General features: G+C 44.7%; 1 protein-coding gene across 4 annotated transcripts in view; it reads right to left on the bottom strand.

The window, feature by feature from the left end:
* Positions 1 to 17,502, bottom strand: part of WWC1 (WW and C2 domain containing 1) — a 182,773-nt gene that overhangs the window by 92,892 nt on the left and 72,379 nt on the right. For 3 of the 4 annotated variants that reach the window (XM_021672218.2, XM_021672219.2, XM_021672220.2), the window contains exon 2: positions 8,929 to 9,038. In XM_021672218.2, the coding sequence (XP_021527893.2) occupies positions 8,929 to 9,038 (110 nt within the window). Of the gene's footprint in view, positions 1 to 8,928; positions 9,039 to 17,502 lie in introns of those variants that run through there. The other variant, XM_021672221.2, reaches the window with a different exon arrangement.

Below are 17,502 nucleotides of genomic sequence, written 5' to 3'. Positions count from 1 at the left end.
AGGGGTAGAATTGCTGGGTTATAGAGGGCAAGTATATGTCGAATTTCATAAGAAACTGGCAAACTTTTCCAAACTGGTTGTACCATTTTACATTCTCACCAACAGTATATCAGAATTCTAGTTCTTCCACATCCTTGCTAGCAATTGGTATTGTTATTTTTTTCTTCATTTTAGTCATTATAGTGAGTATGTAATGATACCTCGTTATAGTTTTATTTTTTGACATGGGGGTCTCACTGTGCTGTCCAGGCTGGTCTTGAATTCCTGGGCTGAAGTGATCTTCCAGCCTCAGCCTCCCGAGTAGCTGGGACTACAGGCATGCACCACCATGCCCAGCTAATTTTCTATTTTTATTTTTGTAGAGATGAAGTCTCACTATGCTGCCTTATGTCTCACTATGGCTGGTCTTGAACTCCTGGGCTCAAGTGACCCTCCACCTCAGCATCCTGAAGTGCTGGGATTACAGGCATGAGTGAGTGTGCCAGTTGCTTCTTATTGTTAAGTTGTAAGACTTCTTTACATACTTGGAATATGGGTTCTTTGTTAGATATATGTTAGGCAGATGCAATATTGTCTCCTTATCTGTAGCTTGTCTTTTTAGTTTCTTAATAATGTCTGTTGAAGAACAAAGGTTTGTAATTTGATGAAACCAAATTTATCAATTTTTCTTTTCTGGTTAGTGCTTTTTACAACTTGTCCAAAAAATCTTTGCCCATCTTAAAATCTTGCAGATTTTCTCAGATGTTTTCTTCTAGATATTTTATAGTTTTAGCTTTTATGTTTAGGTCTATAGTCCATTTTGAGTTTAATTTTACACATGGTGTGAGACAAAGGTAGAAGCGGAGGCCTTTTTTTTTCCATATGGATACAAGTTATATCAGCAATTGTTGAAAAGATTATCCTTTAGGGGCACTGGGCCTTTTATAAGTTCTTTACATGGTTCTAAAGAGCTGTGTTGGCTGGGTGCAGTGGTTCATGCGTGTAATCCCAGCGCTTTAGGAGGCTGAGGCGGGAGGATAACTTGAGGTCAGCAGTTCAAGATCAGCCTGATCAATATGGCGAAACCCTGTCTGTACTAAAAATACAAAAATTAGCCAAGTGTGGTAGTGCATGCCTGTAATCCCAGCTACTCAGGAGGCTAAGGCAGGAGAATCGCTTGAACCCAGGAGGTGGAGGTTGCAGTGAGCCAAGATCATGCCATTGTACTCTAGCCTGGGTGACAAGAGCAAAACTCTATCTCAAAGGAAAAAAAAAGAAAAAGCTGTGTTAAATGCTGTTAGTTCTGAACTGTCACACTCTAAGGCGGTCCTCCCACAGCCCAGCCCTTCTGCTGACACTACCCTTGCTTAAGTCCAACTCACCAAAATAGATAACTTTATAACTGGCAGGCCCTTAGAGATCGCCTTGGCCACTACTTTTTAGTTCTTGTTTTTAATTAAAAGTATACATAGATACAGTTTAATAATTCAGCCCACTATAAAATTTCCTACATAAAACATCTCCTGGCAGGGTGGAGAAAAAAAAAATCTCCCTCATATCCCTCCCTCCAAAAGGCAGCTACTTCCCAAACTTGTATCTGCTTTAGTGCAGTTGTCATTGAGAAGCACTTCTCCACTTCTTCCGCTCCATGCTCTAAACCTCTCCCTACGAACACACTCCACACACATCCTCCATACAGCACACAGCAGCACACTCCTCAGCTCTCCATACACCCACCCCTTCCTACGCTCGCCACACACCTGTTTTCTCCACACTGCATACACACTCACGCAGCTAACAATACTGCATTTTCCAAGGGCTTCAGCAACAACAAAAGCAATTCTCTTAAAAACATCTGGAGAACATTCAACCTTGTTACTATGCAAAGGCGTGCAAATTCAAAACAATGAAGTAAGAGCTGAAACCTATGATAAATGCGTCAAAAGAAATGAAGATAGCCCCATACTGATGAAGCTCTGAGGAAAACAGGACCCTTATGGCTTGTGGCAATACAGGCTGATATAATCTTTTGGAAATATTTACCAATCTAGGAATATATACTAAAAGCTCCCAAGGTATTTATAACTTTGACTTAAAAATCCTATACTTGGAAATGAATCTTCAGGAAATTATCACAAAGAAAGCAACACGCATAAAGACTCTTCCCTGAGTGCTATTTAGTGAAAATAAATAATAAATGAAAACAACCCAAAAGGCTGGCAATAGGAGCATTATGGTACTTCCATTATGTGCTTTATATTTCCCTTTTTAAAAAATTTTAACTTTTGAATTTTAGATTAGGGGGCACATGTGCATGTTTGTTACGTGGATGTATTGCATGCTGCTGAGGTTTGGGATACGATGGAACCGGTCACCCGGGTACTGAGCACAGTACCCAACTGGTAGTTTTTCAACCTTTGCCCCCCTCTCCCTACCCTCTCTAGTAGTCCCTAGTGTCTACAGCTGCCGTCTTTCATGTCCATGAGTACCCATTGTTTAGCTACCACTTAAAAGTGAGAACGTGGTATTTGATTGTTCTTGTGTTGATTCGCTTAGAATAATGGCCTCCAGCTGCATCCATGTTACAGCAAAGGACATGATTTTGTTCTTTTTAACAGCTGTATAGTATTTCATGGTATATATGTACCGTATTTTCTTTATTCAAACTACCGCTGATGGGCACTAACATTGATGCTGTGTCTTTGCTATTAGGAATAGTACTGTGCTCAACATATAAGTCCATGTGTCTTTTTGGTAGAATGATTTCTTTCCTTTTGCATATATACATAGTAATAGGACTGCTGGGTCAAATGGTAGTTCTAAGTTCTGTGAGAAATCTCCAAATTGCTTTCCATAGAGGCTGAACTAATTTACATTTCCACTGACAGCATGTAAGTGTTCCCTTTTCACCACATCCTCACCAGCATCTGTTGTGTTTTGACTTTCTAGTAATAGCCATTCTGACTGGTGTGAGATGGTATCTCACTATGGTTTTGATTTGCATTTCCCTGATGATCACCGATGTGAAGCATTTTTTCATGTTTGTTAGCCTCTTTTATGTCTTTTGGGAAGTGCCTGTTCATGTCTTTTGCTCACTTTTTAATGGGGTTGTATTTTGCTCGTTGAATTTTTTAAGTTCCTTATGATTCTGGATTGAGACCTTTATTGGATGCATAGTTCACAAACATTTTCTCCCATTCCATAGATTGTCTGTTTACTCTGTTGATAGCTTCTTTTGCTGTGTAGAAGCTTTTTAGTTTAATAAGTCCCATTTGTCCATTTTAGTTTTTGCTGTAATTGCTTTTGAGGACTTAATCATAAATTCTTTCCCAAGGCCAATGTACAGAATGGTGTTTTCTAGGTTTTCTTCTAGGCTTCTTATAGTTTGAGGTCTTACATTTAAATCTTTAATCCATTTTGAGTTAATTTTTGTATATGGTAAAAAGTAGGGGTTTAGTTTTATTCTTCTGCATATGGCTACCCAGCTATACCAACACCATTATTGAACATAGAGTCCTTTCCCCACTGCTTATTTTTGTCAACTTAGTTGAAGATCAGATAGCTGCAGGTGTGTGGCTTTATTTCTGGATTCTCTATTCTGTTCCATTGGTCTGTGTGCCCTCTTTTGCACTAGTATCATGCTGTTTTGGATACAGCAGCCTTATAGTATAGTTTGAAGTTGGGTAATATCATGCCTCTGTCTTTGTTCTTTTTGCTTAGGATTGCTTTGGCCATTTGGACTCTTTTTTGGCTTGAAATGAATCTAGAATAGTTTTTTCTAATTCTGTGAAAAATGATGTTGGTAGTTTGATATGATTAACATTGAATCTCCAGATTGCTTTATGCAGTATGGCCATTTAAATAATATTGATTCTTCCAATCCATGAGCATGGAATGTTTTTCCATTTGTTTGTGTCATCTGTGATTTCTTTCAGCAGTGTTTTGTAGTTCTCCTTATAGAGATCTTTCACCTCCTTGGCTAGATGTATTCCTAGGTTTTTTTTTTTTTTTTATATGTGGCTACTGTAAATGGGATTGTTTTCTTGATTTGGTTCTCAGTTTTAACGTTATTGGTGTATAGAAATGTTACTGATTCTTTTTACATTGATTTTGTATCCTGAAACTTTACTGAAATCATTTATCAGTTCTATAAGCCTTTTGGCAGAATCTTTAGAGTTTTCTAGGTATAGATCATATCATCAGTGAAGAGAGATATTTTGACTTCTTCTTTTCCTATTTGGATGTCTTCCATTTCTTTCTCTTGCCTTGATTTCTCTGGTTAGGACTTCCTCCATTATGTGTTAAAATGTATTAACACATCCTTTTGATGTGCTAAAAATGACAAATATGGGCCAGGCATGGTGGCTCACACCTGTAATCCCAGCACTTTGGGAGGCCCAGGTGGGTGGATCACCTGAGGTCAGGAGTTTGAGACAGGCCTGGTCAACACAGTAAAACCCCATATCTACTAAAAATACAAAAATTAGCTGGATGTGGTGGCACACGCCTGTAATTCCAGCTACTCAGGAGGCTGAGGTAGGAGAATTGTTTGAACCCAGGAGGTGGAAGTTCCAAGTGAGCCAAGATCATGCCACTGCACTCCAGCCTGGGGACAGAGTAAGACTCTGTCTAAAAAAAAAATAGACAAATATGAAGATTATGTTGCATCCCCTAGATATTTATGATACAGTATGAAGAGAAAACAGACATATAATTTGATCACTGATAAAAACCATGTAATCATGGCGCGTGTAGATAATCAGTGGGGATACTGAATACTGACATGAAATAATAAAAATGGGTTATGTTTTAGAAAGAGTTGTCTGCAGGCTGGGCATGGTGGCTCATGTCTATAATCCCAGCACTTTGGGAGGCCAAGGCAGGCGGATCACCTGAGGTTAGGAGTTTGAGACCAGCCTGGCCAACATGGTGAAACCCTGTCTCTACTAAAAATACAAAAATTAGCTGGGTGTGGTGGTGTGCACCTGTAATCCCAGCTACTAGGGAGGCTGAGGCAGGAGAATTGCTTGAACCTGAAAGGCGGAGGCTGCAGTGAGCTGAGATTGCCCCACTGCACTCCAACCTGGGTGACAGAGTGAGATTCCATCTAAAAAAAAGAAAAGAAGAAAGAGTTGCCTGCATTGCTGCTTCCAATTCCTCCCCTCCATTTTCTTTTAGACTCACTCTAGTCAGGCTTTTGCTCCCAGTCCTTGTCCAAAGCTGCCCTGCAAAGCTCCCAGTCCTTGGCCCTCTTTATATTTGCCCTGTCAGAAGCATTCAACACTGTTGGCAATTCTCTGCTTGATATGTTTCCTTCACGTGGCTTCCAAGACACTCTGGTTTCCCTCCCTCCTTTCTGATCACTCTTTCTCAGAGTCAATGCTGCTTTTCTTCTTCTTGCCACCCTCTGCTGTCTGGAGACCCATGACTTATTCCCTGGTCCTCTTCTCTGTTTCATTCACAAACAACTTAACGTCTTTACATACAGCTATATGCCAGCAACTCTCAAATACTTATGTTCAGCCCAGATCTCTTTCCTAAACTCCAGATTCGTATATTAAAATGTCAAGCTGCATCTCCTCTCAGATAGGTAATAGGCATCAAAATCTCGACAAGTCCAAATGAACTTGTGCTCTTCCTCCTTGTCTGCTCTCCTGCAGTTTTCTCCAGTCGGTTGATAGCAATTCCATTCTTCCAGTTGCTCAGCCCCAGAAGCTATTCTTCCCACCTCTACTTTTTTTTCCTACAGTTTGCATGCAATCTTTTGGGAAATCCTGTTGTCTCTACCTAGAAAATGCATCCAGCATCTGGCCAATCTTCATTCTGACCACCGCTACCGCCCTGGTCTAGAGTGCCTGGACTGTGGCATTTGTCTGTCACAAGTCTCCTTGTCTCAGTCCCTGCCCTAGTAAGAGGTATTCTCAGCACAGCAGTCAGAGTGGCCCTTTCAAGACATAAGTCAGATCATGTTACTTATCTGTTTAACACTCTCCAATGGCTCACTCCCATCTCACACAGAGCAAGAGGTAAGACTTTAGGGCACTGCCTGACCACTGCCTGACCTCTACCCTGCTGTCCATCCCCCCTCTCCTCACTCATCATGCTATAGCACACTTGCCTCTTGGCTATCCCTTGACCATGCTAAATGTGATCACACCTTGGAGTTCTTGTTCTAACTATGATTTCTATTTGAAATGCTCTTTCACCTCCTTCAGGCCTTAGCTCGAATCTCATTTTCTCAACAAGATTTTCTTTTCTGAAGACCGTATTTAATGGTGCTCTTGGTCGTCATTACCATGGCCCTTACTGCGCCACCCCGAGCACACCTCAGCCACCCACTTTGCCCCTTTTTTCCGTGTACTGAACATTCTCTAACATACTACATAATCTACTTATTTATTTTCTGTCTCTCCTATCAAAACGAAATTTCTACGAGAGCAAGGATCTTTGCCATTTTGTACTCTCATGTATTGCAAGCTTCCGACAGGTGGCCAATAAACATTTGCTCAATAAATGAATGTTTCATGGTGATTGTAGGAGCATATTATTGTTTGATTATATTGTGCCTATACCTCTTTTTTTTTTTTTTTTTTAAAGAGACAAGGCCTTGCTATGTTACCCAGACTAGCCTTGAACTCCTGGGTTCAAATGATCCTCCTGCCTCAGCCTCCCAAGTACCCGGGACTATAGACAAATGCAACCGTGCCCGCTATCGTATCTATAACTTAAGAGAACTTCAGTCCATGAACAATGCACACACAGAACTGGTCCAAGTTCATGGCTCTGAATGCTTAGGTCTTGGTGGTCATATTCCTACTATATTGGCATCAATGGCTCCACCTACTGAGGTGCTCCCCCCAATCCAAAGAGACCCCTTTAAACCAAGAGAAAACCAGTAGCCTGACAGCTTGTGAAACTACCAGATAGAATTCTTCCTACTATGGCCCCATTTAACCACCCCGATACATCCCATTTCTGCCTTCATTCCCTCAAGACTGAATTCTGCCATCGCCTGCTACTCCTTTCTTCCATTTCTCCAACAGCTCTGAGAAGCACCTTAAAATCCCACTCCCGCCATGAGATTTTAATGAGGGGGATGCACTCAGCAATTAGAAACAGGAAAAGACTGATTAGGGCTCCTGCACATCAGTGTTTAACCCAGCATCCCATGCAGCCCTCCAAGCATTAACCTCATTCCCCATACACACTCAATTAGGCATATTTACTTCTCATTATCCAGTACGCAATCATGAGTGCTAATAAAAACCTTTGCTACCCCCAACAATGCAATTAATGCCATTAGCTGTCTCTCAGAAGCTCTTCTACACTTTGGTGCCAACAACAGTCTGCTCATGCATCCATTTATTCATGCATTCATGCACGTATGCCCTTTTCTGTTTAGCAAAGGTTAAGTTCACACCTACTATGTGCCTTACCAGGCAAAGGCCTGGGACTAGAGAGATGAACTAGACACAGTCTCTGCTCTAGGAGACTTGCAACAAGAGGGAAATTATTATAATACAGGGTGATGGGCCGGGCGCAGTGGCTCACGCCTGTAATCCCAGCACTTTGGGAGGCCGAGGCGGGCGGATCACAAGGTCAAGAGATCGAGACCATCCTGGTCAACGTGGTGAAACCCTGTCTCTACTAAAAATACAAAAAATGGGCTTCAGAAATAAAGTCACATGTGGCAGCTGCAAAAAAAAAAAAAAAAAAATAATAATAATATAGGGCGATGAGGCGCGGCCAGGGTGCTACTGAAACGCAGAAGAGGAAGTGGATGGAGAAGTACTTCATTCTCCAGCACCAGTTCAAATCCTAGCCCTGTCGCATTTTAGCTGTGAGTCTTAAATAGTCAATTAACTCTAAATCCCATTTAGAACATAGGGATGATCATCCAAACATCTCACCAGAAATTGGGAGGACTAAAAGAGATAATGCCTATCAAATGCCCAGCACAGGATGGTGTGTGCTTGGTAAACAGAGGCTATTAGGATTTGATGCCCTAGTGTCAGCCTTCAGACTTTGCCAAGAACATCCCATTTCATTCCATTTTCTTCTTGCTTGAGAGGATTAAGAGGATGCTACAGTTCAGAAGGCTGAGAGTGAGGCAGAAAAATCCCTTTTCTCTGTACACATGGACAAGTGGGACAGCAAATTTCAGAGAATAGTCTTGGCCAGGACGGTGCTCAATGGATGAGGCTCAAACGCACATCAAGTCTCCCCTGCTGGAGGACTGCTCCCTGGGTTCCTCCACCTGTCAGACCACCTGCTTCTCCTTAAGTCATTCCTCCATCATAGTCCCAGAGACAAAGGTACTTGGAATCTTTGTAATGGATCAGAATGCTTGGATCACAGATACGAAATGAGGGTGGGCTGACTGGTATGATGGGCCAGACACACACACACACAGATACACACACACACACAGATACACACACACACACACACACACATTACTTGCCAATCCACTATGGACACATATGCATACGTGCCGTGGGGGACTTGCTAGAGCTCTGGCTGCTCTAAGATGGTCCTGCAATGACAATGATGCATCTTTCTTTTATGGGAAAAAAAAGGTATGCCCATAAATTTAAATATGTAAGTATATATGTGCATATATACACATACACATGCAAACATATGATTAGAAAATTTCTGAAATGACACACAAGAAACTGTTTGCAATGGCTACCCCTATAAAACTGGGGAGATGGATTGTGAGAGGAGTTTTAGATTCTATTAAAAACCCTTCTAAACTGTTATTTTTACATGAGCATACATTATCTATCTATATCTACATCGACATTGCTATCTAAATCTATATAAAACAAAATACAATCTGGCTCCAAGAGTCTGCAAGTGGTTCTTCCAGACTTGGAGGGAGGGTGGGCTTGAAAGTAGAGGGATAAAGAGGGCACATGGAAGGGAGGACCGTCAGGAACTTACTGGTGTTGTGGTCTATGAAGTAATCTCCAACCTGTGGGTCATATGCCTCTTCCCATCCTAGCGGCAACTCATCACTAATGCAGTCAGCAAAGGTGAGCGGTTTGGTGTACCTGGCAAGGGAGAGGAGAAACAGACTCCATCAGCCTACAATTCCCAAACGCCTGCAACTTGCTGCTTCTCTGGGCTTCTTGCTTTTCTGGGCTGGCCCAACAGATCCAGAAGTTTTGCACTGCAGCAGCACCAGCTCTGTTGTCCCCTTTGTTCCCAGGAAGGCGAACACGTAGCTGCAGCAGCAGGAAGAGATCACCCTGTGGGGGAGGCAGGGAATCTAGTCCCAACTTTGCCACTCCTTCAGAAGTGACTGGAGTAAGTCACCTTACTTCTTGGGGTCTCTATTTCTGCATCTCTAATTGAGGGTTTGCAGGAAAAAGGTCTAAGGTCAAGTCTTGCTACTTGGACTCCAGCCCTCTTTGGCTTCTCCAACTGCAACTCACTCAGCCAACCCCACCTCCAATCTTTATCCTGGCTGTGTCTCACATCTGTCATGCTCACTTGCCCTTCGGAAGCCTGGCTTGCCGCAAAATCGAGAATAGCAGATGTTCCATCCCTGTGAGTTTGGCCAATGAGTAGTATTTATTTTCCTCTTGAGCTGATTCCCAAATGCTTGCACCCACAACAGCGCTTCCCTAGACAATCCAGGCCAAAATGATCTTTTTGCAAGAACCACTCTCTATGTCCCCACCTTGTGGGGAGTGAAGTGGTAGTAATCACCAAGTCTCAGCAGCTGAATCAAATAAACAAATCACTCAATTAAACTAGCAAAGGCTTATCAGTGCTGGAAAACTATCACAAATGATTTGTTAAGTATTTTAGCCAGAGTATGGGAAGCCAGGAATCTGGGTATATGAGATTCAGCCTGGGTGGTCCCTCCAGACAGTCACTTTGGTTTCTCCCCGTTGCTGCCTCTGCCTAAAATACATATTCTACAATCTCCTTCTCCTGTCTGCTTCCAAACCGATCCCAATTCTAGAAGCCCAGAAGGCTCTGCTTCAGATTCTTTCTATAGATTGGCAAAGTGAAGTACAACGGGACAGGACGGGAGATGATTGGCCTGGGGTCTAGGATTTCTCATCAGGATCTTCCTTCCAAGGAATGAGACTTGCTAGATACGGCCCCTCTCAACAGCTCCCCTGCTGCTGCATATGGATCACCACCTTTTAAATTCCTTCTTGGGGCCGGGCACGGTGGCTCATGCTTGTGATCTCAGCACTTTGGGAGGCTGAGGCGGGCAGATCACCTGAGGTCAGGAGTTCAAGACCAGCCTGACCAATGTGGAAAAACCCTGTCTCTACTAAAAACACAAAACTAGCCGGGCGTGGTGGTGCATGCCTGTAATCCCAGCTACTCGGGAAGCTGAGGCAGGAAAATCACTTGAACCCAGGAGGCGGAGGTTGCAGTAAGCCAACATTGCAGCATTGCACTCCAGCCAGGGCAACAGGAGCAAAACTCTGTCCCCATCCCTCCTCCAAAAAAAAACCTTCTTGGGGATTAAATGATTTTAATCAATAGTGCAACCAAGCTACAGAATCCTGTGTCCAGGACAATTGGTGCTCAATAAATACTTGTGCAATGGGGTCCAGTGTGGTGGTTCACGCCCTAATCCCAGCACTTTGGAAGGCTGAGGTGGGTGGATCATTTGAGGTCAGGAGTTTGAGACCAGCCTGGCCAATGTGATAAAACTCCATCTCTATTAAAAATGCAAAATTAGCTGGGCATGATGGCTGCTGCCTGTAATCCCAGCTACTCAGGAAGCTGAGTCAGGAGAATCGCTTGAACCTGGAAAGTGGAGATGGCAGTGAGCTGAGATCGCATCACTGCACTCCAGCCTGGGTGACGGCATAAAACTTTGTCTCCAAAAAAAAAATTGCACAATGGGTGAATAATGTAATGAATACATAAGAAGAGATTAAAAAAAGATAAGGCTTACACTCTCCTGCCCGCTAAAGCCCACTGCAAATCCAACTTAAAGAAAAATGCATGAAGAAAGGGGCGCTGAAAGAGCCCCTACTGGATAGAACCCGGTGTGTTCATGTATCACCATATACCCAGGCTCTGGCAGGCTATGAAAAATATCTTTTGGTTGAATGAATGAATACCCAAAAGCTTCTGATAGTAATTTACTGCTGCATTGTGGAAGACTGTTGGTTCCAAGAGGATGAGGCCAGAGGTGTGTGGTGTGCAACACATTATGCGCTAAATTAGCTGGGTATGGTGGTGTGCACCTGTTGTCCCAGCTACTTGGGAGACTGAGGTGGGAGAACTGCTTGAGCCCAGGGGTTGGAGGCTGCAGCGAGCTGTGATGGCACCACTGCCACTATAAGCTGGGCAACAGAGCAAGACCCTGCCTTTAAAATACCACCACCACCAACAACAACAAATGAGGGTTTAGTAAGCATTACTTATTGGCTGTGTGAGTTAGGCAACTTACTTTACTTCTCTGAGCCTCAGTATTCTTATCTGTATAATGGGAAAGTACTAACTCTCCTGTTGTTGGGTGGGTTAAATAAGGCCATGTTTGTGAGTACTTTTGGCACAGGTGCCAGTGTGAAAGGGGAATTAAAAATCATTAGGCTGGGCACGGTGGCTCATGCCTGTAATCCCAGTACTTTGGGAGGCTGAGGCGGGTGGATCACCTGATGTCGAGAGTTTCAGTCCAGGCTGACCAACATGGGAAAAACCCTGTCTCTACTAAAAATACAAAATTAGCCAGGTGTGGTGGCGGGTGCCTGTAATCCCAGCTACTCGGGAGGCTGACAGGAGACTCACTTGAACCCAGGAGGTAGAGGTTGCAGTGAGCTGAGATTGTGCCACCGTACTCCAGTCTGGGCAACAAGAGCAAAACTCTGTCTCAAAAAAAAAAAAAAAAAAAAAAAATCATTAGTTATCCTTACCTCCATTTACCAGAAGGAGAAACTGAGGCTAAGAAAGACTAAATAACATTCTCAGTGTCAAAGACAAAGCTGGGATTTCAAGCAAGATGGCTGGTTTCCAGGGCCCCCGTGGGGAGCTACCAGATTCTCTTAACAGTTGACACCTTCAGTGCATCTCCTAAGCCACAGTTTTGGAGTAGAAGGAGGGAAAATGGGGAAGACACAGATGATGGAGTCCTCAGCTCAGGATGCACTTGGTTCAGGAGCACTTGCTCCAAACGACCTGGATAAAGTCTCCAGACCACTTGCCACTGCCCCCCATGCCCTGCCAGATGTCAGAATCAAAAGGCCACTTCCCTCGGTGTCTTGCTCAAAGTTAAGTGGTTTGTTCCCTCTTCCTTATGGAGAATGAAGACCAGCGACCAAGGGCCATGCCTCATCTAACATCACCTCATCTAACAAAGCCTTGAAAGGGACTCTGAAGGAAAGCTCCACACACAGGCATGCCTTCCATGGGGAGTGACTGGCTGATGACAGGCCAGTCTGTGGGGGAACAGGCATGGTTAGGCCACCAGCGAGATCTTTCTTTCTGCCTCATTCCTCCACCTGCACTGTGCCCAGAGAAGTCCCATCTATCAGCAGAGGTACAAATCTTTTTTTTTTGAGACTGAGTCTCACTCTTGCCCAGGCTGAAGTATAGTGGCGTGCGCTCAGCCCACTGCAACCTCCGCCTCCTGGGTTCAAGTGATTCTCTTGCCTCAGCCTCTCGAGTAGCTGGGACTACAGGTGAGTGCCATCACGCCTAGCTAATTTTTGAATTTTTAGTAGAGACAGGCTTTCACCATGTTGGCCAGGATGTTCTCGATCTCTTGACCTCGTGATCTGCCCGCCTTGGCCTCCCAAAGTGCTGGGATTACAGACGTGAGCCACCGCGCCCGGCCACTAATCTTAATAATAGACAGTTTGCAACCCGGAAAACCAAGAAGATACATCCCCTCCCAACAGCTCCTCCGTTTCTATGTATGGATCATCACTTTTCAAAGTTCCTCCTTGGAGGTTACTTAAGTGATTTTAATCAGTGGTGCATCCAAGCTACAGAATCCTGTGTTTGGCACACTTGGTGCTCAATAAATATTTGTGCAATGGGTGAATAATGTAATGAATATATAGGAACAAGCAAAAAAGATGAAGTGTTCTTTATTTTGTTAACATGGAAGATGCTCTCAATATATTCTGAGAAAAACAACATAGTTGAAAGATAAAAATGACAGGATACTGTTACAATATGACATTTTACCGAGAGAGAGAGAGAGAGAGAGAGAGAGAGAGAGAGAGAGAGAGAGAGAGAGAGAAAGAGAAAGAGTTCGTAAAGAAACTGGAAAGATAGACGTTAAAATGCTATCTGAATACAGGGATTTCAGTGTAGTTTTCTTTTTTTTTAAACTAATTTATTTGCAATGTTCATATATGAATCATAACTGTAATAGTGGCTAACTCTAGGCCTAGAAAGCAAGTTGTGTATCTCAGATTCCCTTTCTGGGTAGCAGGTGCTCTTACTCTGTTTTGCAAATAAGAAAACATGCTCGACATCACGCAGTCAGTAAACACCAGAGGTATAACCTGAAGTTCCACCGCCGGATTCCAAAACTTGAGCTCTGCTAATAAACATTAACAAGACGAAGTGAGTCTCAGAACAATCTGGAATACGGAGCAAGCCACGTTAGAAGTACAGATGGTGAAACCGACCACAGGGACATCTGAAGCAGGCAAAAGGCATGGGGGCTTTCGCGTATTTGAGACCTTTAGGTATCTATGTGTTAGTGCAAGGATATTCAATAGAACTGGGAAGTCCATGGCTGCTTAATAAAAAGGCAATTGTTTCAAAATCATTAATACAAATGATTTACTGAGCTTGCTGGGTGTAAGGATGGAGATGGGGTTAGGAGGACAGAACTGAAACACTGAAAATGTGTCACTATCTGGAAAACCATTAACTCCACTGATTGTTCCAGGCTTACACATTGAGAAGTCGGAGCTTAATACATTTGTTTGCTCCAAACATCAGTAATCTGACAGATATGTGGATACCCTCGCAGGGCACAATGCTGATTCCCACTTGCAGTGAGCACAGACATCGTACCCAAGAGCAATAAAGAAGGGGGAGGCAAGAGGACCCAAAGCTAGAAGGAGAGGGCAGAGGAGAAAGACACTTTGGGTCTGATATTCTGGTTCCTCTTTGATGCATTCACAGGGGAAATGCCAGAGGGCCAGCTGATTGATATCCTCACTCCCAGAGCTCTTCCATGGGAAACAAGGAAGCTCCTATGGAAGGCTATGCAACTTACAAGAAATCTGGACAGCAAGATTCTCTCTGGAACAAATGCCAAGAGGGAGATGAATTATTCAGTGTGTAGAGATGTGTCACTCAGGATGAAGAGATGCGTTTTTGGCTGCACAAAGATTTAAACAGACACACTCACACATATATACATACACTCACTCTTCCTGCCAGATAAGGAGAGGAATTGTCCATTGAAACCAGCCACCCCCACTGCCCCGGGAACTGTGGGTGCTCCTCTGACCTGCAATGTTTCACCTTGGACAAGTGCTAAGAATGCAACCTGGGAAGAAATGTCCGCTTTCAGATGTGGCCAGGACTTGGGGGCCTGCCTGGAACTCCCAGCCCCCACCCTCGGGTGAAGCAATTCGCCACCGTCCACCAGTCTGGTCCAGTCGGTCCCTACTTCCAGCCTCCACATCTTGGGCTGCCGAAAATCCCACTCGTGAAATCAAATGACCCAGATGCTGGAGGGGCAAGAGGTAGGGAGGGGAGGGTGCCAGACAAGAACGGGTTCTGCCTCTTCTTAATTACAAATCTCTGAAGGAGCACAAACATTCCTGAATGTTTACCAACAGGCCGTCCTGGAAAAACGGCCGGATGTGTCGCCGTGGAGACAGGTAGGTTCTGCCAGGAGCACCCTACAAGCAGCACACAGGCACACCTGTCAGGGAGAGCCGCCCTGGGGGCTGGAAGCCTCCCGCAGACCCTTTACCCTCCTCTCAGGGGCAACCACCAGTGGGTAACTGGTTGTCACTTTCCTACAGGCTGTGAGGACATGAGACCACGGTGGGCATTCGGTATTCAGACTGTGTCTTTTCTAAGGAGGCGGCTCAGAGGAGGAGAGAAAAGCCTTTTGCCAAGTCTAATACTGGGTGGTGATTCTCTTGGGACTGAAGAATGCATAACCTATCTTTCATGTTCCTAGTGTTTCCCGAACAAGCCCCAGCTTCCCACAGTAACCTCTTTATTACCGTCCAGCAGGATGCTGGCCTGCTCTCTCTGAGGGCTGGCTGGGCGGGATCACTTTCTAAAGGGCCCTCCAGACTCCAAGCCAAGAACTGTCCAAACTTTCAGCCCAACCTCTCCTCCCCAGCCCAGGCACAATGGCCAGGCTGGTTCTTCCTGCCCCGGGCTTTTTCACACGCATAGTTCCCATAGCTGAGGTTGCACAATTCCTGATAACGCTCCTTCACCTGGGGCTGCTGCAGAATACCATTTCTAAGCAGTCCCTTCACCTTGAGCTCCAGGGAGGCCAGAGTAAACAGGAAGAAAGGCAATGTTTGAAGTCCTCCTTTCTTTAATGCAGTTTGGTTCAGACGCTTTTATTCATTGTCTAACAAATCTGGGGATGATAAAAATAACCATCTCTCAAGTTTGTTAGGAGAACTGAGCACATGACACACAGCAGAGCCTTCATTAGCACCAGCTACAGAGGAAAGAGACAGATAGGGCCCTGCCCTTACAGTCTAGAGGGCGAGATGCACCCCGACCTGAAGCAAATCAACAAGGTCATTTCAGAGAGATCCATGCTATTCAGGTGGGGTGGAGGTGGAGGTCAGTTTTGGGGGCTCTGGGTCCCGGTATGCACTTCAGATTTGACTCCTCTGAGCACAGCTCTTGTGTTGAGCTGGAGGGTGACCGGGAGACACTCCCTGCCCCACACTCCACTCTTATCCTTTCACTCTCCTATCAATCAATCCACCAAGCAACAAGAATTTATCGTGTGGGGATGGCACCCAGGTCTATGTTAGGCACTATCAGGGCTCAGACACTTGAAGAAGCCTTGTTTCTGCCTCCAGGGGCAGAGGGTCTGGCCAGGGAACAAGACTCACACTCCAAACAGGCAGGGAGTCATCCCCATGACATTCCATGGCAGTGTATGTGGCTATAACGCTACCCGTGGCCTGAGCCACAGGTAATTAGAGGATGCAGGGATATTTAATAAGGCACTAGGTCAGCAGTATAGATGCGAAAGGCCAACTTGGGCTGTGGGCAGGGAGAGAGTGTAGCAATGGGGTGTGGTCAGGGAGGGCTGAGGAGAGGAGGAGGAAAGAGAGCCGTGGTCAGCTCCATGGTTGAGAAGGTGGCAGGGTAGATGCTACCCACAAAGGCTCAGGAATGGGATGTGAGGCTGAAACCCAGGCTCCACCTCTTCCAAAACTGTGGGTGGGTTATGTAACCTGCTTGAGAGTTTTCTTTTCTGTGAAACTTACTTGGGAAGTCCCACTCTCATAAGGGTGTTGTGGGGATTAAATGAGATAACCTATCTAGTATCTAGTGCTGGGACTGGCAAAAGATAAGCCCTTGATAAATGCGGGTTGTTAACATAATCAGAGAGTTCTGTGCATTGTGAGAATCACGTCACCCTTCATCTCAAATCCTTAACACATGAGCTATCATCACCACCATCACCACCACCACCACCATCAATCTTCACCCTAAGAGATACACAGTGGTGGTTAAAACTCACAGGTCTGCAGTTAGTCATCCGGGTCCCAATGCAGGCACTGTCACTCATTAGCTCTGTCCCCTTGGGCATGAACTCTAACCTCTGTTACTTTGTTACCTCATCCATAAGATGGGGATGCTCAAAGTCACTGCTGCATTAAAATGGGTTGTGCTGACCACATAACACCCAGGACTCAATCTACATTGGCTGTTAGGATGAGTTAGGTTTTATACCCCTATTTTCATAATGGGGAAACTGAAGCAAAATAATTGTCCTGGCTAACACAGTTAATAAGCCTTGCACTGTACTCTATCACCTCCCTTCCTTGAGGGGCTAGGACTGCTTAAGCTTTTTTTTGGGTGGGGTGGGGGGAATGTAGTCTCGCTCTGTCCCCAGGCTGGAGTGGAGTGGCGCGATCTCAGCTCACTGCAATCTACACCTCCCCGGGTTCAAGCACTTTTCCTGCCTCAGCCTCCTGAGTAGCTGAGTCTGCAGGTGGCTGCCAGGATGCTAGACTAATTTTTGTATTTTTAATAGAGGCAGGATTTCCCCATGTTGCCCAGGCTGGTCTCAAACTCCTGACCTCAAGTGATCCTCCTGCCTCCGCCCCGCAAAGTGCTGGAATTACAGGTGTGAGCCACTACACCCAGCTTGCTCTCTCTGTTTAGAAAATTAAATGGGGGAAGGTAGGAGATGGTAGCTGAATTGGATTTGGTTCTCAAAATCTGCTGTGTGAAGGAGGAGGTGTTTATAACTGGAATTCCCAAGTTCTTCTTCTCTTAAAACTCCCATCCCTCTTGTTTTCTAGTCTCAGAACACCTGTCTCAAAATTCTGGCTTTTCCACCCTTAGATC

This window comes from Aotus nancymaae, unplaced genomic scaffold, assembly GCF_030222135.1.
Source record: "Aotus nancymaae isolate 86718 unplaced genomic scaffold, 86718_ANA_hifiasm-v0.15.2.pri h1tg000015l_0, whole genome shotgun sequence".
Lineage (NCBI taxonomy): Eukaryota > Metazoa > Chordata > Mammalia > Primates > Aotidae > Aotus > Aotus nancymaae.
The sequence above is the reverse complement of the archived record's forward strand: the minus strand, read 5'-3'. Positions and strand labels throughout refer to the sequence as shown.